The following is a 25,254-nucleotide window of genomic DNA, read 5'->3' as shown; positions in this document are numbered from 1 at the left end:
GACTCAAATTCCAAATAGAAGATGATTTGGCAGTTTCTTTTAGCTAACGTACTGATGTACATTAACAGTAATTTAGTGAATGTTACTTACTTTTTACACTCAATTTATTAATTTGTTTAAAGAAAGATGTAAATATAAACATTTAAATGCTTTCTTTGATGATTCATGCGGGTTATGAAGGTAGCAATCATTGCAGAAAAAAAATAATTTTCTGCAATGTTGCCACCTTCATATCCCTCAACTTGACAAGAATCACCAAATAAAGCATTCTATTGTTTAAATAACTGTAACGGGCGATGACTCCAAAAATGCATTTCAATAAAAGCTAGGGGAGGGGTTGTTTCGGGTTATTTTTAAAAGACAGTATAATAACTAAATATCAACATCGATATAGCAGAATTGTGGATACAGCTAAATATTTTGGAGTCTTTGGGAAAATTTAAAGTAATTAAATTCCTGTAAAATTTTACGATGAAAAAATCAAAGAAAAAAAACCAGATGATTTTTTTAATAATAAATCATGATCAATTTAACAATCAAGTGAATAAATGATAATGCATATAATTCCTATCATCGGAGCAGAAAACTTTTATTAAAGCACTTTAGGCCATGCTAGAACGGACTATAGGTCACCTTGAAGTAATTTCTTTTGTTCCCCTTACCTGTACACCATCCCTACTTTGGGGGTGTATACTACATGTACAAGGGGAACCAGCTGGAACTTGCAAGTTTGCCAAATTATGTTCCCTGGGGCCCCATTAGGGGTTGAATTTTTACATGAGTAGATGGAGAAAATCTAAATAAATCTTCTTGTAAAAAACTATTGTATGGTGGCATATTTCTGCCCCTTGTGTGCAAGTTATTTTTCTATCAAATATGTCGACATGCAAGATAAATATGTTTACATGCAACATAACTATGTTGACATGGAAGAAAATTGCAATAAATCAAGAATTATAAAAAAATCTCGAATATCGCCCATATCACGCGAGATCCAAGTTGCTAGATGCTACTTATTTATGTCGACATGAAACTTATTTATGGTAACATGCAAGATAAATATGCTGACATGCAACTTACTTATGTCGACATACAACTTAGTTATGTTCATATGCTACTTATTTATGTCAACATGTAACTTAGTTATGTTGCCATGCAAGATAAATATGTTGACATGCAATCTATAAGTTGCAAGTCAACATGACTAAGTTGCATGTCGACTTAGTTATGTTCACATCTTACTTATCTATGTCAACATGCAACTTAGTTATGTTGCCATGCGAGATAAATATGTTGACATGCAATTTATAAGTTGCAAGTCAACATGACTAAGTTGCATGTCGACATAAATAAGTTGCATGTGAACATTTTTATCTTGCATGTTAACATAAATAAGTTGCACGTCGACATAAATAAGCTGCATGTCGACATAAAGAAGTTGCATGTAAACATAAATAAGTTGCATGTCGACATTATTATCTAGCATGTCAACATAACAAGGTTGCATATTGACATAACTTAGTTGCATGTGAACATATTTATCTTGCATGTTAACACAAATAAGTTGCATGTCGACATAAATAAGTCTTTGATGTTACATGTGGGCGATATTTGAGATTTTTGAGATTTTTTTATAACTCTTTTTTTGATTGCAATTTTCTTGCATGTCAACATAGTTATGTTGCATGTTAAAATAATTATCATGCATGTCAACATATTTATCTTGCATGTCGACATATTTGATAGAAAAATAACTCGCAAAAGGGGCAGACAGGCACGTAGCATCGTTTTTGAATTTTGAAAGTGGGGGGGGGGGGGCAGGGCAGACTCATCCAAAAAAATCCAAAAAAAAAAAAAAAAAAAAAAAGAGGGAAATTTTCTTATTTTCATATCAATTTTTTTACATACTTCAAAAATTAGTGGGGGCCAACTACATGATAATTCAATTTTTTATATGTAAATTTAAAAAAATTAGTTGCTGCGGGAAAAAGGGGGGGGGGGCAGGCCCCCTGCCCCCCCCCCCTCCCCCAGATGCTACAATGTACGTGCCTGGCAGAGATATGCCACCATACTATTTGACGTGAGAAACGATGTTCAAAAATGTTATGTAAGCATATCCTTATGTATAGTCCACTCCATAACGTTATATCTGACATTTTCCTGGCTTTTTTAACGATTTTGACATTTTTACCTGCCATGAAGTAAAATATCATTTGATATATTTTTTATAACGGTTTTAATCGTTAAAAAGCCAGGAAAATAGGAATAAATGTAGACAATCTTTAAAATCTTGAATTGGGTATTTTTTAGACCGAAAATGATGGGGACCGAAATGACTGTTGTGCGAAATGTATGGGAACCCAATTTATTAGTTTGCATTTGCAAGAGGATTAATTGTTATTTGAGGTTTGTTAATCTAACGAAAGGTAAATTGTAAAAGTTATGACATATGATCGTCTGTTTAAATATTTTGTCGTGTCTGATTTTTGGGGGGGAAACAATCATTGCAGCGAAAAGCTTGAACACCGATGTGTTATTAATTGATTCGAATTTCCTCGAAACACGTGTGTTAGATTTTTTAAGTTGTTTTTATTTTTGCATAGTTGCGGATTGATGTCACATGAAGTGAGACAAACTACAAGACACTGACGATGCGGACATTCAGATTCCTTCAGTGTGTGCAAAGGTGCAGTAGATATGAATCACATTTTTTTTTATACCATGTATACATACATTCATAGCAGTTTTCTATTTTAGAATTAATTTTTTATGTACTTCATTGTCGACTTGGGATAGACCATTGCTAGCCTACGTACATTATATTATAGGTTTTAGCAATAGGTTGATAAATTACATTTCTCCAAGTAAAAGCACAAAAATTTGTAGATTTTTTAAATATTTTTATAAACATTATATATAGGCCCAGAGCTTAAATAATTTCATTTTTTAAAAGTAATTTCTGCACTAAATTGTGTTTTTCTTAGAAAAATAAATATGTGATGGTCAGACTGGTTTGAATACTGGCACCATATAGCTCAGTGAGTAGAACATCTAACTATAGAGATTTTTGGGTCCTTGAGGCTGGTCGGTCATTATTTCTCTCGATCATCCCATTTCATTTGGTGCCAATATGCATATGTATGTGCCCAACCCTTGGAACTGACAGGTTAAGATTTGCAAGGGAAAGACTAAGGAAATGTTTATATTTGAGGGCAAATCATTTAAGACTGAATTGAAAACCGGTGCTAGGTAGCTCATGATCGAGTTGATACAGCTGTTAGACCAGTTCCAAATTTTGATCAGTTCCGAATAGTTCAGAAGTTTAATAGAAAAAAATTACCAGTAATGAATGAAGAAATTGAGAAAAAAATCAATACCTTTAATATAAACCTGTCTTAATGCTTGTTTGAATTTTGCAGTAATTTCATTTTTTGCGGTCATAAATGTATATGATAATGGTCTTAGATTAGTCGACCAACTTTGCTTTGTAATAAATCCAGGTCATTGCACCGTTAATATGCGCATAAAATCATCTGTCGGTGCCTGAAAATTTCACTTTTAACAAGATTTCTTTTATTAAATTTAGGTTTAGTATGTATTCTAACATACCCAAAAGCATACAGAATAAAAATACATACGTCGCAAGTGGATGCAGAATTTTATTTAGCCATCATTTTACGAGTTCAGAACACCTAATTTGTTTCCCTTTGTTTTAGAATTGAATGAAGGATGGATTAAAACAAATACTTCTGGTATTCATTAAATGTCTTTCTAAGTCTTAAATAATCATATTGTACCACAATAATGATAAGTGGAGGCTCTGCGACTGTATTACGACAAGATGTTAGAAACCAGGCTAAATTATTGTTACTGTGATTTTGTCTGTCATTTCTGTGCAAATCAAACTGTCCTGTTAAGAAAATACCAATAACTGAAGTGTTTGCATTAAACCTGTTATTCAACAGGTTTAATCAATGGTTTAAGGGCTGAAACTTTTTTATCTACATTCCATATGTATATAACAGTTATGCTATTCGAAACTCATAGGCCTAACCCTTATTTTAAAAAAATTTGATGCACCAATATTGCATTAATATCAGCAGGGATATGGTGTAAATCGGCCAAAAAAATCAGATCTAAAAAAAACACCCAGGAACATTTACAGCACCGCCAAATCTGTACCCTATTCTGGAGTGGTCAAAGGACTGTAGAACATCTGAGATTCAGGGGGCCAATTAAGGTTTGAATCCCTATTATTTCTCTCATACTGTTACAGTTGGTGCCGTTCCAACTATGGTTAACAGATTAACTTCTGCCAGGGAAAAGAGACTGGGGTGATGATCATGGACGGCGTTGCATGATCATTTTGGGGGGGGGGGGGGGGGGGGGGGCAGGGTCAGACCTTAAATTCTTTCTTCTAATATTTAGGAATGTATTATATCTTGAATCGCCATCAAATAGGTATAGGAAAATTTAAATGAATTTCTCCTTACTGATTTTAGCTTATGGTTACTGTGGTTTTGTAAACAATTATTTTTATGGATTCCAATTTCATTGGCCTCAAATTGATGAATCCTTAAAAATATGATTTTCACTGAATCTATCAGAAAATTGGTGTCCATTGTTATATTAATGATATAATAGTTCATTCAGCTTTGGTAGTGTAAGCTGCAGCTACGTGTATTATACTTGGGTGACTTTTATGAAGAGTCATTGCCCTCTTTCTTAATTAATCTTGTGTTTTTCATTTTTGTAAAGATCATTGAGGATGCATAGAAATCCAGGCATCTGCAGGAATCTTCAATGGCAGAAAGCATTTTCCACAAACTCGTTTTTGCTATATCACAAAAGAACAGAGTACTATCCCACTGACAAAATCAAGAATTTTGAAGATTTCGAGAAATATGCCAGCCCTGAAGAAAAAGACCGCCTGGAGTTTATCCGATCAGAATTCATAGACTACTGCAGAGCAGGAAAATTCCAAGTAAGTGGACCACTGATTTTGATAATTTTTTTTTTACACTACACATCTGAGACCAGATCTGCAGGTTAGGTTTTTAGCGCTCACTAAAGGATGAATCTTCTAAATGTCCAAATTTGGCCCTATAATAATTTGCAAATGAAATTCTATCAGCGGGCTTATTTCAATTAGGCAGGAGCAAAAATGTTATTTTGTTTTAAGGCCGTAAAACATAACGTAGTCTGTGGTTTTTAGGTACTGCCCCATCAGGTCAAATGCCGCCACTTTAAAGCAACATGAGCTGCAATTTTCATGCTGAAATTTTTTTTTATGAAAATGTTATTTTCTACTAAAATGACAAAAAATATCATGGTATTTAGCTCACCTGAGCTGAAAGCTCAAGTGAGCTTTTCTGATCACCTTTTGTCCATCGTCCGTCCATCTGTCTGTCCGCCTGTAAACTTTTCTCATTTTAAACTTCTTCTCTAAAACCACTTGTCCAATTTCAACCAAATTTGGCACAAAGCATCCCTATAGAAAGGTGATTATAAATTGCAGAAATGAAAGACCGATCTTTATTTAAAACGGAGAAAACCTCGAAACTGTAGAAAAAGGGGGGTGCATTTTAAAAAATCTTCTTCTCAAAAACTACTGAGTCAGATTCAACGTAATTTTGCATAAATAATCCTTATGGAAAGGAAAATATATATTGCAAAAATTATCGGCGAATTCTGTTTCAAATTTGAGTAATTTATGAAAATAAAAATAAAGAGATAATCGATGTCAATCAGTTTATAACTTCGGGTTCGGTATTCCATATCGAAAGTTCATTGTATTAGTATAATGGCTGCCCTATACATAGTCTCACTTACCCCAGACTCTCGCTCTCGAGACTTGCCTCGTGCAATGACACACGACACATGACAAAACGGGTCAAACTGACAAAGATGATTTTGCTTGTTGTGCAACAGTTTACGTGCGAAGGGATACTTGAAACATGCTAAATATATTTGTGCTGATTTCGTGAAGTGAATTGAGGTTAAATCTTTCAATGCCTTGACATTTTCACTCGTGACCCTGGATTTAGTTCATTTACGTTGTTTTGAATTTCATTTATGCTTTTTAAGGTGGCTCTATACACCACTTTTTGATGACGCAGTACGCAAAAAAGTAACTCTGGAAGCATGCAATTCCGGTACTGACTGATTTAAACTGAGGCGAATTGTATGGGGACCGCTCTTTTGAAAAATTTGTTAAATGAATAAATTTAATTTGATAATTGGAAAATACATTACTTACAAGTAATGTGGTATGTGACACCTTCACGTTGTGTGGTATTATATGTGAAAATAAACAATAAAATCAAGTATAATTTTTTTAAATAGTTTCTTTCCCATCATCGATATGTTACACCGTAGCGCAGTGGGTTAATGGGTACACTACAAACCTGTCGGTCATGAGTTCGATTCCCGATGAGAACAATAATTTTTTTAACTTTCCAAAGTTTTCTAAAACGTATTTTTTTTGTTGAATACTGTAAAAGAAAATTCTAAACCGGTGAAAATATTTCAATTACAATATACTTTAACGCACATTAATATCGACACCTCATGGGGATGGGAGGGTTGCTTTGAATTTCTCTCAGGTTGGATCAATACATAAATCCTATTAGCCTAGTCAATTTTCCCCTTTATTTATTTGACTTAGTTTTGCATTAAAGCGAATATATTCACTTATACAGGCATATTAAATGAGATATGTATGTATTTATCATTCCAACATTATATCTAGGAAATTTTCTTCAACTCAGAAATGAAAAGTCCCCAAGGTGTTTTGGCCTTGGGACTTAGGAACGATAACCCTTACCTGAGGAACTTTCATACCAAATAAAATTTAAAATATTTTTTGTGTTTATTTGCAATGATTTTCATTCAATTTTTAATGTCACATTTATTGAAAGACATTTTCTTATAACATCAAGCAACTTTTTCAGATGATTTGTCAACAGAGTAAGAAAATATGAAAGATTATGTTTTTGGGAAATACTACAAATAATTGTAATAATAACATTTTTGAATGTTAATAAGTGTTATATTTTTTTTTTATGTGTCCGAAGGAAATATCCATCAAATGACAAAAAAATTTCTCTCAATTTGTTAATAGTTGTCTTTTTAAAAAATATTTTACACTAACACGAAAAAACATTAAAAAATTCTTTTAAAATACCTATAGTATCCCTATCATTATTTTAATATTTGATAAGTATATGTTTTGTGGTCTTCTATTGAAAATTGGAATAAACTGTGGGTGTATAGAGCCACCTTAACTTGAGGGGAAATATTGCCTGTATTTTGGAATTTTTACATATCGAATCAGATATAGACTTCGGTAAACCAAACAGTTAATTGTTTACCTGCACAAAAAGAGCAAAATCTGATGCACTAACAACATGTTATATTATAAATACTATACATTTTATTAGTAATTTGGTACAATCTCTATGTTATGGTTGATTATAATGCAACGTGTTTTGTTAAGATGCTCTGCATTTTCAGTCTAAACGGAGATTGTTTTTTCTGCTAGAAATATATAGGTATATATATTTTACATGTTTCTTCTGTTTTAAATGTTCACAATTTTCTCTTTACTAACCATATTCAGCTGTGTCAAGTTTCGAATTATAAGCAAGATACAGAGCTTTGCTCACACTTTTGTTCATTCTGAATTGGAAATAACAAGTTTATTTAAATTTAAAGTTGAATGTAATTAACTCTTGTGAACAAAAAATTGACTCAAACCAAGCAGAATTGTGAGTTTTGTATCTTGCTTGTACGGTAATTCTACAATTGACGCTGAAATTTTGATTTATCACTAGAAATGTCTCACTAAACGTTAAATACATGTACAGAAAAAAAAAAGGATGATATGCTCTAACTACTTTTTGGGGCCCCCTCCTAATACGATGAATCTACACCCATTGAGAGGGGGGGGGGGCTAGACCTTATATGAAATATAAGATTTTGAGTACGGCTATGTCTAACTTTGCAAAAAAATGGGGGGGGGGGGGGCGTCCCCCTCCACCCAGTTCCGACGCCTATGCATTGATTATTCATCAATCAAGTGAGTAAGGTTATAAAACGTAGCACGAGTTCACGCCTGGTAAACAACAATCGTTTATAATGTTGAAGACCAATTAAATTTTTGACTGTTTTTAATTTGAGCGTCTTGAGGTACAATTTTCCTCTTTCACATATAGGAATTTTTTTAATAAAATCAATAACTAGCTAGAACAATGTAGTTGAAGATGAATATGTACCTATATGCATATTCTCATATATAATTTGATCGTTTTATAAAGTGAAGGGGTAGAACTAAAATAAAGGGAATTGGAAGTTATGAGTGTACCCCTACCAAAAATTTAGTTTTATATCTTGCATAGGATCTTATTTTTGGTTAAAATGGTATTTCATAAGGGTACCATATCAAAGATGAAGTGTAGGAAAATAAGTGTAAAATATGGATACAGTTTATTTTATGATAATTTTTTTTTGTTTTTCTACCGAGGGGCCTTTGGCACAATATCCATTGAACACCCATATAAAGCCATTGTTGCTCAGGTGAGCGATGTGGCCCCATGGGCCTCTTGTTTTATATGCTATGAAAAATAACTCAAAAATGAAATTATCGATCTGTATAAAAACAAAACAGTGTTAAACTTTATTATTACAAAAAGTCTTGGAAATATCTTATGCTCTGTTTGATATTGGCTTTTCAGATTCTTGAGCCTACAGATGAAGACTGGCTTAAGTGCTTGAACTTTGAGACCAAATCTTCACGTCTTTCATATTTAAAGTAAGCAAAAAGAAACGCCTGTAGGTCAAGCTGTAATCTGCAAGAATGCTGCTCTAAAATATATATAATTTTTATGCACTCTTAATGCTCATATGTACATTACCGATCAGACCCAACCTAACACTAGAGTTAACCCCAACTAAACCCTGGGTTCACTGTCGGGGTTTACTCTGGGTTTACTTTTTGAAAATTTGGGTCCACTAGGGGTGTACTTTGGGTTTACTCTTGGTTTACTTGGAAATTGCTTTTGAGGTCAACTGTAGGCACTGAAGTGTGAAGGAGACCTGTCTTTTATCTTACCATTCTACTGCCTGTAATTCCTGTCCCTAGTATACTCCTAATACACAGTTAGCGTCTGCTTTCATGGGTATACTTCTGACCGGGTGTACTCTCTGTGTTTACTCTGGGTTTACTTTGGGTTTAATCTTGGTTTACTCTAGGTCCACTCTAGTAAGCCCGGAGTAAACCCAGAAATTAAACTCAGGGTTTAGTTGGGGTTTACTCTCTGTTAGGTTGGGTGTGATCGGTACTGTAGTTTTTAAAGTTAATGTTTGCAAGGTTATGGCATCTACTACCGGTAATATATGTAGTAACAGTAATCAAACCTTACTGGTATACTTACTAACTTTGACTTTTTGCATGAACCTCTGCCTAAAATAAAGGTATGTCTTATAGACCCCTTCACAGTAAATGCGGTACTGTTCTCTTCCAGGGCAAAGTGATAAACTTTGCCGAAGTTTAAGTAGGTAGATAATTAAATGACTAAAATGAAGCAATTGACGTTACGTCATTTTTTACCAAACTATGTCATTTTGTTACTATGAAGAGGTCTATTGATATCAATCTAGTTCCAGTTTTACATAGAAAAGTAAATATAATTGAAGCAAAAAGAGGCTATTATTCATTAATAAATAATCATGAATTTTATATCTTAATTTGGCTATTTTCTAGTCACTCTTAAATTACTCTTTCTGTCACAAATGTTAAACGTGAATATACATACCTGTCAAAGAAGAACCATAGAAATCGATATGAGATGAAAAATTCCAGATTTATTTACCGGTATTGACACATTATCTATTTTTCAATACCTACTGGCACTGTACCAGTTATCGGCTAAAATTTGGCGTTTTCTTTTCGCATTTCCTTATTTCTTGATATTTTTGGATAAAAATAGACATACTCCAAACGGTGAACTCCTTATTTATCAATCTGTTGGATTATATCATTATTTATAACCCAAAACATCTTGTTTTGTGCTTTTTAGCACGCCCCGAATATGCCGAGTTATTACAATTTACTGTACCAGTTATCGGCCTCTTTGATAATAGGAAAGTAAAATCCCTGCCCATGTTGATTTTATTCTCTGCTAAATGTAATATGATTTATCTCCCTTGTGGGGTCAGACTTAAGTCGTCGGGGTTATGATAGATTGTAAACAAAACTCATAAAATTATTCATTTACCATGCCGTAATACACAAAATCGTACACTATTCAGTACATAATTGTGCAATCAAGCGTTCAACTGCGCTATGAATTTCTTGGAATTTAGTGAATTCCCTTTGTTTATGCATGGTATATGTATTGATATCATTTGTCAAATCAAACGCATTACAAAGAGGTAAATAAATGTTCTATTTTAAACTTATTACGTCACTTCCCCTACTGCTGAAAGTGCAAAAGATGTAAATCAGTGGTAAACAATGATCGTTAAGCTCATGTATAGACCATATTCAAGAAAGTTTTCAAGCAATCTTACTTTTTTTTATTCGAAAAGACGACTGAAATATAAAATCTTTGATTGTCGCGTACTATAAACCCGAACTCTCAGTTTAGCCGATAACTGGTCTTAGCCGATAACTGGTATAGTACCAGTAGAGAAATTAACTTGAAGGAAAACAAATTTTGTATGGAGACTTTATAATGAGAAATGTTTACATCTTTTCTTAAAAATGTAGACAATGTGAAAAGAAGATAATGGAGAAAGTTAAAGCTGCCGAGAAATTAAAAGAACCAAGCCGGAAAGTGGAACGAGACAATCGATTAGATCCAGATGGTCAACATCGATTTATCCGGGCGATGTTTGACCATACTGTCAACATGATAGCTGACCATCGTATGGCCCGGGCGGCTTTGTTTGAAGACCCTATCGTGGTTGATTTTAGTTTTATCGATTCCCTGTATTATCATGAAATACGTGATGTGGCTCTACAATTAATGTATGTGAGGAGTCTTGCCAAAATGTCTGCATTTGAAAGAACCCCGACCCTTAATCTTATCTTCTGTAATGTGCAAAAGCCATGGGAAGAAAATCAAATTTTCAAGGTCCTTGAAAGCCGTAATCAAAAACTTGAAGACATAGCAAAGGGTCCCGTAACCATCACTGAGAAGAGTTACCTGGACTTGTTCCCAAAGGAAGATTTAGTGTACCTCTCACCTGATGCCCGACATTATTTCCACCCAGACGATGGAATTCCAATAATTGGGGGGATTATTGACACAACAACAACAGCAAAATTGTCATACGGGAAAGCCAAGAAGGAGGATTTAAAAATCCGCAAACTCCCGATTGACATGGTTACCAAGTAAGTGAATAATGTTGCTCAATGTATTGTTTAGAAGTTGGGGGGAATACCTATACACTGACATTTTGTAAACCAACTTTTATTCACGTTGAAATTATTTCTTGATATTCCTGAAATGCAAATAAACTGGTTTGCAGCGATTAATTTTCAGGATCAAGCCTGTTGGTTTTTACTCTTGTAACTGGTCTGTGACGTTACATATTTGTAACTGGTTCTTGGCATTACATATTTGTAACTGGTTCGTGGCAATACATATTTGTAACTGGTTCGTGGCATTACATATTTGTAACTGGTTCGTGGCGTTACATATTTGTAACAGGTTCAGGGCTTTACATGTTTGTAACTGGTTTAAGGCATTACATATTTGCAACAGAAAAGCTCTCACAGCCTCGCAAAAACTTCACGCACAAGATTAAAAGTTGGTTTTACATACTATGTGTCTACTAAAACAGAGAACTTCCAGTAGTCTCACATTTACTGACCGTTAGACAACTCTCTTAACTCTCCCTGGTTTAATTAAATTCATCATTTTTATTTATTCATTACAAAAAAAGAAAGTAAAATCTCTCTCTCTCTCTCTCTCTCTCTCTCTCTCTCTCTCCTCTCTCTCTCTCCTCTCTCTCTCTATATATATATGAAAAATATTCATTATAAAGACATTTTATTTTCTAGTTTTAAATTGGTTTTTTTTTCTTTCTATTTTATATAGAGTGTATGGAAACAAGTGTTTAGCTCTGGATCATGTTGTCAACTATATAAATGTCCTGAGATTTACAGGTGATCCATACCAAGCCTACAATGTATTGCCACTCAGGAAAAGAAGACCTCCAAAGAAGTTGCAAACCCCATGAAATTTCTTGACTAGTGTGAAGTGACACAATATTCGTGATAAAGTATAGAACATGATTGCATAAGGATGCATGTTGTTGAGTATGAATATGTAATCCCTGCAGATCTTGTTGAACTACTTCTGAGATCATTAACAAGACAGTAGATTCTGCAACTTGACATATGACATTCAGTATTTTCTACCGGTACATCAAAACATTGTGCAGATTTTATGCTTTGATATTCAATGGAACCGAATCAAGCAAAATGGTAATTACCGGTACTCTAAAAGTGTTGAATTGAAATAAGATTGAATATCGTACATGGTGACATCGAGATCAAATCAACATTTACTAAATAAATACATGTACATGGGTTTTGTTCATTGAGATGTTTTTGTCTTTGATTACTTTGTAATATCAAAGTCCCGTGTTGTTTGGGTTAATTAATTTTTAAGGATGGCAATCGATTGCAGAATTGTTAATCGGTTAATTGCAATTCCAATCAATCTGACTGTGTAAGCAGTTACTCGATCAAAATGCACAGGTTTGTTCATATTAATATCCTCTTTTCTAATTTAGTGTCATAATAGGAATATTCTGAAAATTATTTATCATAATCATTCAAGAAAAAATTTAAAAAAAACAAACAGTCATAAAAAAATTTTGTCCTCAGTTTCGTAGTCGGTATAAATAATCAAGTAAAACGTGATCAGCAAAAGTCGATTAAAATTTTGCAAATACAAGTTCTAGGTCGTCCGTTTGAAGTAATTCTGCCCAAAGATTGTCACGACCTGATGATATATTGATATGACCTTTCTCAATCGAGGCTTGGCATCATTTTAAAGTACTTGTATGAACGCGACATGTCAATGAAAAGCACTCTGTAATCAGAGTGCAAGAAAATACTTATATTTTAGTTGTTTTAAGAAAATATTCATCTAAAGTTTTGATGTTAAAATGTAATGAAGCCAACGTGTGCGTAATTCAATTGAATTGCGAAGTGCAATTGTATTTTTTTTTTTTTATAAATTTATATTATTTATTTTAAAATAATCAATTTGTCTATTTTTTTAGAGAAATAATCGAGATACATTGTTTACCTCCGTCTTTCTTACATACCGAACGGAAGTGAGACCAAAATTCTTCTTTTCCTAATTTTTTTCAGAGTCTATGTTGTTTCTGTTATACTAATAGGGGGCGTTTTTAGATTTCATTTGTTGTTTTCAAGAAATATTTTATTGTTCGCTAAACAGTGAAAGAACAAAGAATTGAGAATCAAATACACGTTTCTTGTCTGTTTTATTTAATATTAAAGTACGATTCAATACAATATTGTGAGTAGTTTTAACGTGATCTGATTAAAGAAAGGTAAGTTATACTGTTAAGCTGAAGTATTTATTGCATGGCGTTACGTTTTGATGCGATTTGCTAGAAAACTGTTAACGTTAATTTGTGAACATTTTAGATTGTCATTTGGGGGCAAATCGTTTAATTTTCTTCGGTTATTATTATGAAGCGACTATGAGTCTTGGTAAATGTTATGACAAATAATATGAAAGTTAACATAAATCTATAAACCGAAACATTTTGAATACTTTCGGATGTAGGAAAGTGGAGTCGATTTTTCAGAGTCCTTTTTAAAAGATTGGCCTGGTAGTTTCTAAGGGGAGATAAACATCGTTTTTAATGATTTAGTAATATCTACCCAGATATTGCAAGGTATGAATTGTTTATGTCCGCCATAAACATCACGGGAATGAAAAGTGGGCGTGGTCTGCTGTACTATTATAATATAGCCCCTACCCCTGCCCCACCTATGCTACATGCAATGCATTCGTGGGGCTTATCTGTCTATGAAAGGAATTCCATCTATACAGACAGCAGAGAGCGGGTAGGTGGGTGGGTGACTGGGCCTACTATGTAGTGCAGCAATTTTCGGAGGGAAGGGGTTTCTTTATAGCCATATTTTCCGGGCGGATGGGGGGGGGGGGGCTAGCTATGGGGGGAAGGAACACATCATTGGTAAATGTTCTTTAATGATGTGAAATTTAGAAATGGCTTTGTTTCAACATAATGTAACGTATGTTACACCCCAACCCCCCGAATTCATTAAGTTATTTACAATTTTGAATATTTACATACACATGTATCGTCAACTGAATCTACCTCTTTTTTTAAATGAAAGGTCATATACATGAACGCAATGTATCTTATCAATATTTTTTTTACGATAGACGGACATTGTAACACCCCAAGGTAAGAGCGGATCCCCACCCCCACCCCTCAATTTTGAAAGAAAGGAATTCATGATCGACCAGCTACATGTAGCGCCATTCAAGGAACTGGTTCATCGTAATATCATTTATGGGGGGTGTGCGGCCATCTTGTACATTTGAGGATAAGAATGTAAATATTTCTTGAACTGACCTTTTCTGCCCTAAACTGGCCACAAGTGTTGGCGAAAGATATAAAAGCAATAAATGTGAAGTCCTACATGCCATTTTGTTTGAAAATTATGCATACATTACAAGAACAGGATAATGCTTTTTTAATGACTCAGAACAGCTGTCGAACTGCGCTGCTACAGACATATTTTGGAGATTTAAAAATCTGAAAAAATATAAAGGGGGTTCATTGGTATCATCTCTACAATCATTTGTTGAGAAAAAGTCCCCCTAATGAATGTTCCTTTTCAACCCGAAAATAAAGCGTCGTAGCAAATACATCATCATTGTGAGATAATGTTTGCCAGCTCTAGAGACAGACAATCTGCGCCGTGTTTTCAGGTTCCTGTCATATTCAGGGGAATATGCATCCGACGTCCTGGTATCTCATCATAACCGATTTAATCCTACTGCAAACGCGATCAAAGTATTGAAAGTCCTGAAAAGCGATTAGCAAGCTCGTCGTCAACTTGCATTGTTCATATTTTTGCACTAGAGATCTAATGCAAGCTCAGAAAAAATCAACATTTTAGTTTCAGACAAGTCAATATCCCCGGCCCTTTTCTCGAATACCGATGTGTTTTGTCTCTAAAATGATTTTTCTAATGTCAACCCATTAATAGGATGTGCAAAATTGTACAAGTATCGTATTATAAAACGAATGTTTCAACTTTGAACTCCTAGTGTGTCGAGCATAGGATTGCAGTTTTTTAAATCAAGCCATTTTCAGTTCGGAAAACATATGAAATAAACACCAAGTGTTTCAGCTTGAACTCGCATAGTACCGACTGAGTTAAAATTTATATAACCATCTTTCAAATTTGTTTACATTAAAGATGGAGGGAATCCAATCATTGCTCAACTTTAGATCTAAACTCAGAATATCTTGCTTAAAATGAACACCACGGTGTAAGTTTAAGGTGGTATGGGACACTTCCATGTTGTGACGTATTGTTTATCGAAATAAACAATCAAACCAAGTGTATTCATATACTGAGTAGTTTATCTCCTAAAATTGTCACCTAACAGCGTAGCGCAGTGGGTAAGAGGATAAGAGGGTGTACTACGAATCTGTAAGTCATGAGTTCGAATCCCGCTGGGGTTTTACAATTTTTACCTCTCAAAATATTTTTGAAAGCTGTTTTTGTTGTAATGTTAAATACATAATGTATATTCAATTGTAAAATTTGAAAATTCTAAACCGATGAAAGTATCTCAATTATAATGTACTTTAATCCACATTAATATCGATGTATGTACACTTGATCGTTAGACCTGCCCAGCATTCAGTACTCTTAAACTTTGATTTATCATTAGTAGCGCGGATCTTATTATCCCTTTGACCTCCGCCACATTTTAAACTTTTTGGATCTTCACAAGATTCGAATATTTTCTTTCTCATTTTTCATCAACTCCATTAAAATCTACCTATCCAGTATCCTTTCATCCATTTTATGAAAGGAATAAAGATCGGGTTCGAGTACATAGTTTCTACTTTCGGTTTGATATGAGTTACCTTCTTGACTCTCTCGAGACAAAAGAGGACATTGACAGAGCTATAACAAAGACTACTGATATTGTGTTGGTACTGAGATTTGGGAGGAATGAAGACTCAACATGTTTACAGCTGGATCATTTGGTAAGATTCAAGTGGAAGCTAACAGTATGATTTGATACCGACAAACAGTCTTCAGTAGTAAAGGCATGGCCAAGAGCAGTCAGAATTATCTGATGTTTTCCTGGCCTTTTAAATGATTTTGATATTTTACATGCCAGGAAAAAGTCAGAACCGGCGCCAGCAGGCCTACGAAAACTGAAAATTATCCGCCTCCAAATGGAAGCAGCATTCTTGGCTCTATTTTGAAATAAATATACATTTCATACATTAAAATCAATAAAACAGCTTAAATATAATTTTACTGCACATTTTGATAACCACACTGATGAACAATAATGTTGTTGACTTATTTTTTTACCAGATTTCTTAAATGAATGAATTATTAAAAAATCAAGGAAAACATCAGATATTTCCGACCAGATCAAGGGTAATTATTGGTGATGATAATCTCATTTGTCGCCTCATTGAAGAGACACCAGTCAATTTTTTTTAGTCTCGTTAACTTTTCCTGAGATTTATCTTGGAGCACTGTCAAGAAAATTTGCTAGAACCATAATAACTTGAAATGAAAACATCAATCTGAAAATATCTTTCTCATTTATTTACAACAAATTGAAAAAAACTGCAGACACCTGTGTTCTCACTTATTACAAAACATGAATGATTTTTGCTCTGTGTCACACTTGCAATAATATTTGTTATTTAATGTTATTATTCCAATTTAAGCAAAGTCATTATAAATTAGATACATGTACACTCGAACTTTCACGCACATACCAGGTACATGAATTTCACCTACTGAAACCCATGACAAGTTGACAACAAATTTAAACTGATTTACAAGATTGACAAAAATTGCAAAAGATAACAACAAAGAACGGGACATTTGAAAATAAATTTATGAATTCTTAAAAGATAATAAAGATTGTAGATAATTTTGGTCATGAACCGTTTATTCTAGCTTGCCAAGTGTGCAGCAGAGCTTGCCAACATGGCGCGGATCTTCATTGTTGACGTCGACAAGGTTCCAGTGTATACCAAGTATTTTGACATCACCCTGATTCCCTCCACGGTCTTCTTCTTTAATGCTCAGCACATCAAGGTTGATTGGGGGTAAGACATTTTGAAGTAATTTAGTTTTTTTTTTTTATAGAGTTCTCAAAGTCAAATATACTGTTACATGTAATATATCTGATCTTACAGCATGTATTCTGTATAGTAATTGATTCTTCATATGATACGATTGCATTGCTGTTAAGTTTCATTCTCATACCAAAAAATACACTTCAAACCAACTTATCAAGTTTGATATCCTGGATGTTTGCTAATTATTATACATTTGGTCCATCTAATATTTTTTTCCCAAAACCAATGTTGTAATCATTAATGCATAACATCTACATAACATCACACACTTAAAAAGCAGTCACCCAAAGAGTTTTGTTTACATTTTTTGTTCATTTTCCCCTGAAGAGTCAAGAAGTGATTAGGATACATGTACATACATCATTATTAGGATTATTGTATAATTAAGTTTACCAATATGTTTTGCAGCACACCAGATCATACCAAATTTGTTGGAAGTTTTCGGAACAAGCAGGATTTGATCGACGTGGTAGAAGTTATTTACAGAGGAGCAATGAAGGGCAAGGTCATTGTAACTAGTCCTCTTGACCCAGCAAATGTACCAAAATACGAACTTATATACAAGGATATCTGAAGCAAGTGATGTTAGCAACCTACCGAAATACTAATTTGCACAGGCATCTGAAGCGAGTTGTATCAGTAACCTACCCAAATACATACTCATATACAAGGACATCTGAAACAAGTGATATCAGTAACCTGCCCCCCCCCCCCCCCCCCCAAAAAAAATACTCTATAGAAGGACCTCTGAAGCGAGTCATATTTGCTTGCTTATCAAGCATGTGGTAAATAGCTCAACTAAGCTTGAGACTGGGTTATTGAGCAAAACATGAGTCAACAAACTGTGCACTAAAACTAGAGACTTGAAGTCCTCAGATTATGCTTTAGTATGTGAGCACGTGGACATGAATGCATGTTAGGTTGTATTTTTACCAGAGTATGACATGCACCATGGGGGGTGGGGGTGTCTCCCATCCATAAAAACTCAAATTTCTGAAATATTATATACATAGTGTAATTACCTAAAAAATGCCTTGGACCACCTTGGCAAACTTCATTTACCCACCGGTACCCCTCAGACCCCCTCTCCCTCCCCAGAAAATTTTTCTGATCAGCGCATGAATGTGTAAAACTTATTTACCTTATGCATATGAACAAAATTTCAACAATTACATGTACTGTACCTGCTTGTATTTAGTTGTTTCGAAGATAATATGCATTTTGTGTATTAAAGATATCATTATATAAATATATTTCTCTGTTGGAACTCTTGTATTCCATTTCTGTTGTACAGTGTATATTGATATGATTACCGTACATGAGGCACTTTTAGCTTTGAGATATCAATGTCGATGAATGAATTTCAAATATCATGACCATTTTCAATATTTAGATTGTACATCATTTTACCCCGAAATGTATTTAAAAGTCAATTTTTTTCTATATTTTTCCAGAGAAACGATAGAAAATGTTTTTTGGCTACAAATATGATATTTTAGAGCTTAAACTTTGGTGTCAGTAGATGTATAGTATAGTAAGCTATAAATACATGCCAGAGATATTCTGGTAAAAAAAAAAATATTTAATTAAACATTTTTTAATGGTAATTTAATTGTATTCGTTTACACAGGTGCTTGAGGACAGGACCCCCTTTCATCCCCCATCATCGAGTGTAGACCCCGTGACTTTACTCCTTTTTTTCAATGAATTATCCTTAATCTGTTATATATTTCTGATCTAATTTACACCTTCATTCCGAAAAAATTACCGGTACCTAATATAAAACAAATATTTTCTTAAAATTAAACCCACTTTATGTATAAAATCAACGTAATATTATGTTCGCAGCCAAAACTAGTTTTTTTGGTCTTTATTAAAATATGCAAAATTATTCTTATAAAATAACTGAAAGCCGATATCGGTCTCTTTTTTGTGAAATCATATTTTAAAAAAGATCTCTATAGATCTTATTAATAATATATTGAACTGCTGAGCCACCTAAATAAATTCTCTATCTGAAGGCCCGGCCCCTGATAACTAACTGGCGTTATAACCATAACATTATGTTGAACTTTTTATAAGACAACAAAATTGGTACGGAAAAATATTACAAGATAATGGTTGAATGTATTGTTTATTTCAAAAGTTCAAAAGAAACTACATCATAACATGGAGGTGTCCCTCGCAGCCGTACTGTTAGTTCATCTGATGACAGCAAAAACAATAACTCAAGAATATCTTGAAATAAATAATCAGTACTGAAAATATGATGTGCTCTTTTAGATAATGATCCACTTGTTCATCTATAACAATAACTGCATAGAGATTTACAAAGAATATAAAAATGAAAAAATGACAGGCAATCGGATATGCAGGGGTTTTTTGGGGTTTTTTTTGCTAAAAATGAATATGTATGAAAATAGCTATTGTCCAATTGTAATTTCAGTTTGAATAAAAATACACCGAGTTTAAAAAAATATATTTTATCCACCACGTGTCGACACAGTAGAGCGGAATGAGATTTCGCAAACCTTTTTTGTAGTGCGTCATATATCATCTATTTTCTGTTAGGAAATATTTCACACGTGATTACTAGTACATTGTACTCATTGAAAAAAAAATTAAAATATCCCCGGTTCTTTCCTCTGATGGTAATCCCCCCTCACTAGGTAGTGGTAATCCCCCCTCACTAGGTAGTGGTAATCCTCCCTCACTGAGTAGGGTTTGGGCGGACTCCAATAATGAACTTGGCTTGTCCGTTCAAAAACTCTGGCCAGGTTACAGCTCTACAAACAAAACAACGGCACATTAAAAGGGGCATGGTCACGATTTGGATCAAAAAAGTTTCCCCGATTTTAATGTTTACAATGCTTCAGTATGGCATTTGTAATATGCAACCAAAAATTTGAACATCATTTGTTGAGTTATATGTCGTGTTGTAAATTTTGAATTTACTGCCACCCGGTAAAAGCGAGTTACAAAGCTTGCAATTCTTTGCTATGTAAACAAAGCTTTTGTTTACATATTGAATGTTGAAGTGAAAATTCCAGTTTTAGACCTAAAATGAACATGTTAAAAGTGTGGAAATGTTTATTTATGCTAAAACGAATAAGAAGATAGACAAATCAACTTGAAGATTTTTTACTGGTATATTAAACCTGCGTAAACAAAAACAGGACACGAGCCTTGTTTACATGACAAAGAATTGTGAACCCTGTATCTTGCTAATAACTCTACGACTGACTCTCAAATTTCATTAGCATTCATTGACCATTGTAAATAATAATCACACAAAAATAGAATTTAACCAAAATCATGACCATTCTCCTTTTATAAACTGTTTCCAGGAGATTCGGGACACTTCGGGGTAACATCAAGTTGAAAAATTGAATTTAATATGAATTAAAGATAGATTTTCATATACATGTAATTACCATGATAGGCACATAGCATCACGTGACCGGGGGGGGGCTCTCCTCCCCCAATTTTTTATCGCAACAGACAATGTAAATTAACAAAATGACAGAACAACACTAGAAGTTTTAGGTAGTAAGGACCATTCCCCTTTCAAGAATAATGATTTTGAATATTGAGATAATGACAGAAAGATGAAATGGATTTTTTTGCTTGTCAAGATTTAGGATAAGTCTGCCCTTTTTGAGGACGATGCTACGTGCCTGTGTCTGTCTACCCACCCTGTGTCTTTAATGTCGAGGGCCATGGCGCGAGCTGTAGCATGGCGCGCATAAGACTCAATTACACTGCATCTTCTTCTGCAAGAACAAGTCATAAAAGGGGGATACATGTTTAAAAAATCTGAAAATTTGGAAAGAAAAAATTAAATAAAAAGATCATTTAAACCAGCATGCGCAGATCTAAAGGGATGGTTAGGAATCCCCTTCCCCAGAAAATTCAAATACAATGTATTTAATTCTCATAATGAAATTATCGAAAATAGGTCTCAGACCCTCCCCCCCCCCCCCCCCACTGGCAAACATCAATCGGACCAGGAACGTATCACGTCCCTGATCGAACCCCTTAAGGAAAAAATATCTGGATCCGCGCATGACTATTGTGTTTTTCTTTTACCTGTCGTTCATATTCACTTGGCCGAAGTAGTCACTGAACGCCTTCTTGGCCTCTAGCTCCGTCACCTTACCGTCCTTGTTGACGTCCATGTGGGAAAAGGCGAGCTTGGCCACCCGCACCTCCTTCTCTGTGAGCATATCTACGAGCTCCCTCTGTAAGGGAATAAGGAAAATCGAAATTGTATTATTGTAAGTAGAGGGGTGTATTTATAGGAGTCATTACCCACAACTACATTTGTAGTTGGTGTATTACCTTAACATCTTAGCAATATCAATTCTTAACATTGCGCTATTTCTATATGCTGATTTTTTTTTGCCCCGTAAGATTTGGTTCATATAACGGAACCGTATTCTAATGTTCTTGGTGTAGCTTGGGTAGAGAACGACATTTAAAGTGAACAATGAATACATAATAATAATGATGATACATGTATATGGGTTATTCCATTTTGATGACGATTAGGTGTATTGTTGGTAAGTATTCTGTATTCCTCCCTACCTGATCCCGCATGGCGAGTTTCACTTTCGTTTGGTAGTTTAGGAATTCCCACCAATCAATGATCCCGTTTCCATCCCTGTCGGCCAATCGGAACTCTAGATCCAAGTGTTCATGGTCCTCCTCAGACAATTGGTGGCCCAATTGCTTTTTCTTGAAGTTTTTGAATTCGCCTGGTGAAATTTGACCGTCTGGGGGAAAAAATTAATTTATAGTGAAATTGAATTTGTGTGAAATGCTTAATATTTTGAAGATCGGTAAAGTCACTCTTTAGTTCAACATCGATTAAGGATGTTTTTTTGGGGCACAAATGTTACTTGGAAAAATATAGCATCAAATATGGCTTCAAAAGTTTAGGTCAACACAAATCAAAATGATTTTAGGGTAAAATGCAACAAAACATCTTAAGATCATGTTATTTGTTGGCGATATATTAAATAGAAACGAAAAAAAAGTTTTATTGACCACTTCTGTCCTGAAATGATTTAATTTTTAATCCTTCTAAATGGCATAAATACAAATATTTTAGATCACCTTTAGGTTTGATTTCCTCTTCAAATGTGTCGATAATGTCGTGCAGTTCTTCTTCTGTTAATAGCAAGCCTAAGTCGTCCTATGTAACAGTAAATACAAAACAATTTATGAGCTCATCAATCACATTTTACTTAACTTTGATATATTAGTAATTTGGAAACGTAAAACAAACGAACTGTCACACAGACAGAGATAGGACAGGTTAGAAAAGGCCTTTCCATACAATACACCCTTTTATCTACAATTTAAAATCACTGAAAGGTAATAACTAATTTTTACGTTTTCATTCGGAAAAAAATATACATATTTGGCAACTTCTCACCTGTATGACTTAAATTGAATATTTTACGCTTACATTTTTTTTTATGTCTGAGATATTTGATAATGTTTCCTATACATGATATACAAATTTTTAAAAATTCTTACACAAGCTGGGCAGCTCCATCCGACGCTTGTGTTGGCTTTCTCCACAGCCTCGATATGGGACGGATGGATGTCCTTCATTTCCAGCACGCAGTCTTTGTGGAACACACTGTCACACACGCGGCAGGGGTACTCCGTCTCCACCTCCCGGAACTCCATCTTACAGGCGGAGCAGGCTATTGGCTCCTGTAACCATGGATAAACAGTCATGTTATTACCTTATGTAGTTTTGGGGTCTTTGATAACTGGTCACGCGTCTTTGTAAACTGGTAACGTCTTTGTTAACTGGTAACGTCTTTGTACAATCTGATTAACTCTTTAATGATCTGGTTCTGGTTTATACAATATGGTTACCTCTTCACTGATCTTGTTTATACAATATGGCTACCTCTTCACTGATCTGGTTTATACAATATGGTTAGCTCTTCACTGATCTGGTTTATACAATATGGTTACCTCTTCACTGATCTTGTTTATACAATATGGTTACCTCTTCACTGATCTTGTTTATACAATATGGTTACCTCTTCACTGATCTGATTTATACAATATGGTTACCTATTCACTGGTCTTATTCATACAATATGGTTACCTATTCACTGATCTTGTTTATACAATATGGTTACCTCTTCACTGATCTTGTTTATACAATATGGTTACCTCTTCACTGATCTGATTTATACAATATGGTTACCTATTCACTGGTCTTATTCATACAATATGGTTACCTATTCACTGATCTGATTTATACAATATGGTTAGCTCTTCACTGATCTGGTTTATACAATATGGTTACCTCTTCACTGATCTTGTTTATACAATATGGCTACCTCTTCACTGATCTGGTTTATACAATATGGTTACCTCTTCACTGATCTGGTTTATACAATATGGTTACCTCTTCACTGATCTGCTTTATACAATATGGTTACCTCTTCACTGGTCTTATTTATACAATATGGTTACCTCTTCACTGATCTGGTTTATACAATATGGTTACCTCTTCACTGATCTGGTTTATACAATATGGTTACCTCTTCACTGATCTTGTTTATACAATATAGTTACCTCTTCACTGATCTGGTTTATACAATATGGTTACCTCTTCACTGATCCGGTTTATACAATATGGTAACCTCTTCACTGATCTGATTTATACAATATGGTTACCTATTCACTGATCTGGTTTATACAATATGGTTACCTCTTCACTGATCTGATTTATACAATATGGTTACCTATTCACTGGTCTTATTCATACAATATGGTTACCTATTCACTGATCTGGTTTATACAATATGGTTACCTCTTCACTGATCTGGTTTATACAATATGGTTACCTCTTCACTGATCTGGTTTATACAATATGGTTACCTATTCACTGGTCTTATTCATACAATATGGTTACCTCTTCACTGATCTGGTTTATACAATATGGTTACCTCTTCACTGATCTGATTCAAATGTTCCACGTCCCTGTGGTTTATATACAGGAAGCTTGCGCAAGACTTCTTCCGGATATACCATTCTCGCGCATCGGGCTTCTCCTCGGAGAGATCCTTGGACGTCTTCTGCAAGTCTTCTTTCATTTCGCTGATAAAATCATTGATTTCCTCTCGCGCCTTCAGTCTATCCTTACAGTATTTTATCATAGAGCCCACAACTAAGGCTTTTGGCTTGACTTTGGTATGCCAGGTTGAAACTTCATCGTCATCCATACTGAAATTCAGACGCTAATGACCATACGTTAGGTTACTCTGACCCACCAAATGTATCAAAGTTGGTTTATATACCCTCTTAGTTTGTGACTCGTCAGAAAAGTAGTTCAGAATATTATTTTTAATTACGAGAGGAAATTGAATGACCTGCAATCTACTTATGTAGAAGTCAAGACAATTATAAGGTTTTATATTCAGTCAATGGTACGTCAGGGGATTAGGAATACAAAAGATTCTAATTCCTTTGCGATCTTTTCGCACTTTGTTGAATAATTCCAGTAATCTTAAATTATATAGGGGCTGTAACATCATTCATAAATATAGATGAACATTTGATGGATAGCAGAATGTGCAGATATCGTAAACAGTTTTTAAACACAGGACGTTCATATTGAAGAACTGTATTGTATAGATTTAGTCATCTTTATCTCTGCATGGAATATATTTTAAAATAATAGTGTCCGAAGTGGTCCGATTAAAGTCTGAACCTTTTAATCCGATAACGACTTAATGGCCACACTGTTCACACCTGATGTGTAAATAGTTATGTAATACAGGT

At 34.3% G+C, this 25,254-nt stretch overlaps 3 protein-coding genes across 4 annotated transcripts; 2 read left to right on the top strand and 1 right to left on the bottom strand.

The window, feature by feature from the left end:
• The first annotated feature begins 2,335 nt into the window (after window positions 1-2,335).
• On the top strand, window positions 2,336-12,611 carry LOC128161482 (mitochondrial ribonuclease P protein 1 homolog). Of its 2 annotated transcripts, none has more exons than XM_052824768.1 (6): window positions 2,336-2,406; window positions 2,604-2,686; window positions 4,759-4,984; window positions 8,736-8,812; window positions 10,772-11,398; window positions 12,108-12,611. In XM_052824768.1, exons 2-6 carry the CDS (start codon window positions 2,652-2,654, stop codon window positions 12,247-12,249), a joined length of 1,107 nt encoding a protein of 368 aa, XP_052680728.1. In that variant the 5' UTR covers window positions 2,336-2,406; window positions 2,604-2,651; the 3' UTR covers window positions 12,250-12,611. The 2 variants fall into 2 exon arrangements, with proteins under 2 accessions (XP_052680728.1, XP_052680727.1); XM_052824767.1 differs by having other exon boundaries at window positions 2,346-2,426.
• Window positions 12,612-16,151: 3,540 nt separating this feature from the next.
• LOC128161742 (thioredoxin-like protein 4B) lies at window positions 16,152-18,145 on the top strand. The gene is made up of 3 exons (XM_052825121.1): window positions 16,152-16,311; window positions 17,252-17,403; window positions 17,845-18,145. Exons 1-3 carry the CDS (start codon window positions 16,180-16,182, stop codon window positions 18,008-18,010), a joined length of 450 nt encoding a protein of 149 aa, XP_052681081.1. The 5' UTR covers window positions 16,152-16,179; the 3' UTR covers window positions 18,011-18,145.
• Window positions 18,146-19,822: 1,677 nt separating this feature from the next.
• On the bottom strand, window positions 19,823-24,710 carry LOC128161743 (PHD finger protein 24-like). The gene is made up of 7 exons (XM_052825122.1): window positions 24,420-24,710; window positions 22,981-23,163; window positions 22,555-22,633; window positions 22,024-22,211; window positions 21,526-21,677; window positions 21,132-21,209; window positions 19,823-20,222 (listed from the first exon to the last, which is right to left on the bottom strand). Exons 1-7 carry the CDS (start codon window positions 24,693-24,695, stop codon window positions 20,147-20,149), a joined length of 1,032 nt encoding a protein of 343 aa, XP_052681082.1. The 5' UTR covers window positions 24,696-24,710; the 3' UTR covers window positions 19,823-20,146.
• Between the last annotated feature and the right edge of the window lie 544 nt (window positions 24,711-25,254).

Source organism: Crassostrea angulata, chromosome 8 (genome assembly GCF_025612915.1).
Source record: "Crassostrea angulata isolate pt1a10 chromosome 8, ASM2561291v2, whole genome shotgun sequence".
NCBI lineage: Eukaryota > Metazoa > Mollusca > Bivalvia > Ostreida > Ostreidae > Magallana > Magallana angulata.
This window is presented reverse-complemented; position numbering and strand designations above follow the sequence as displayed.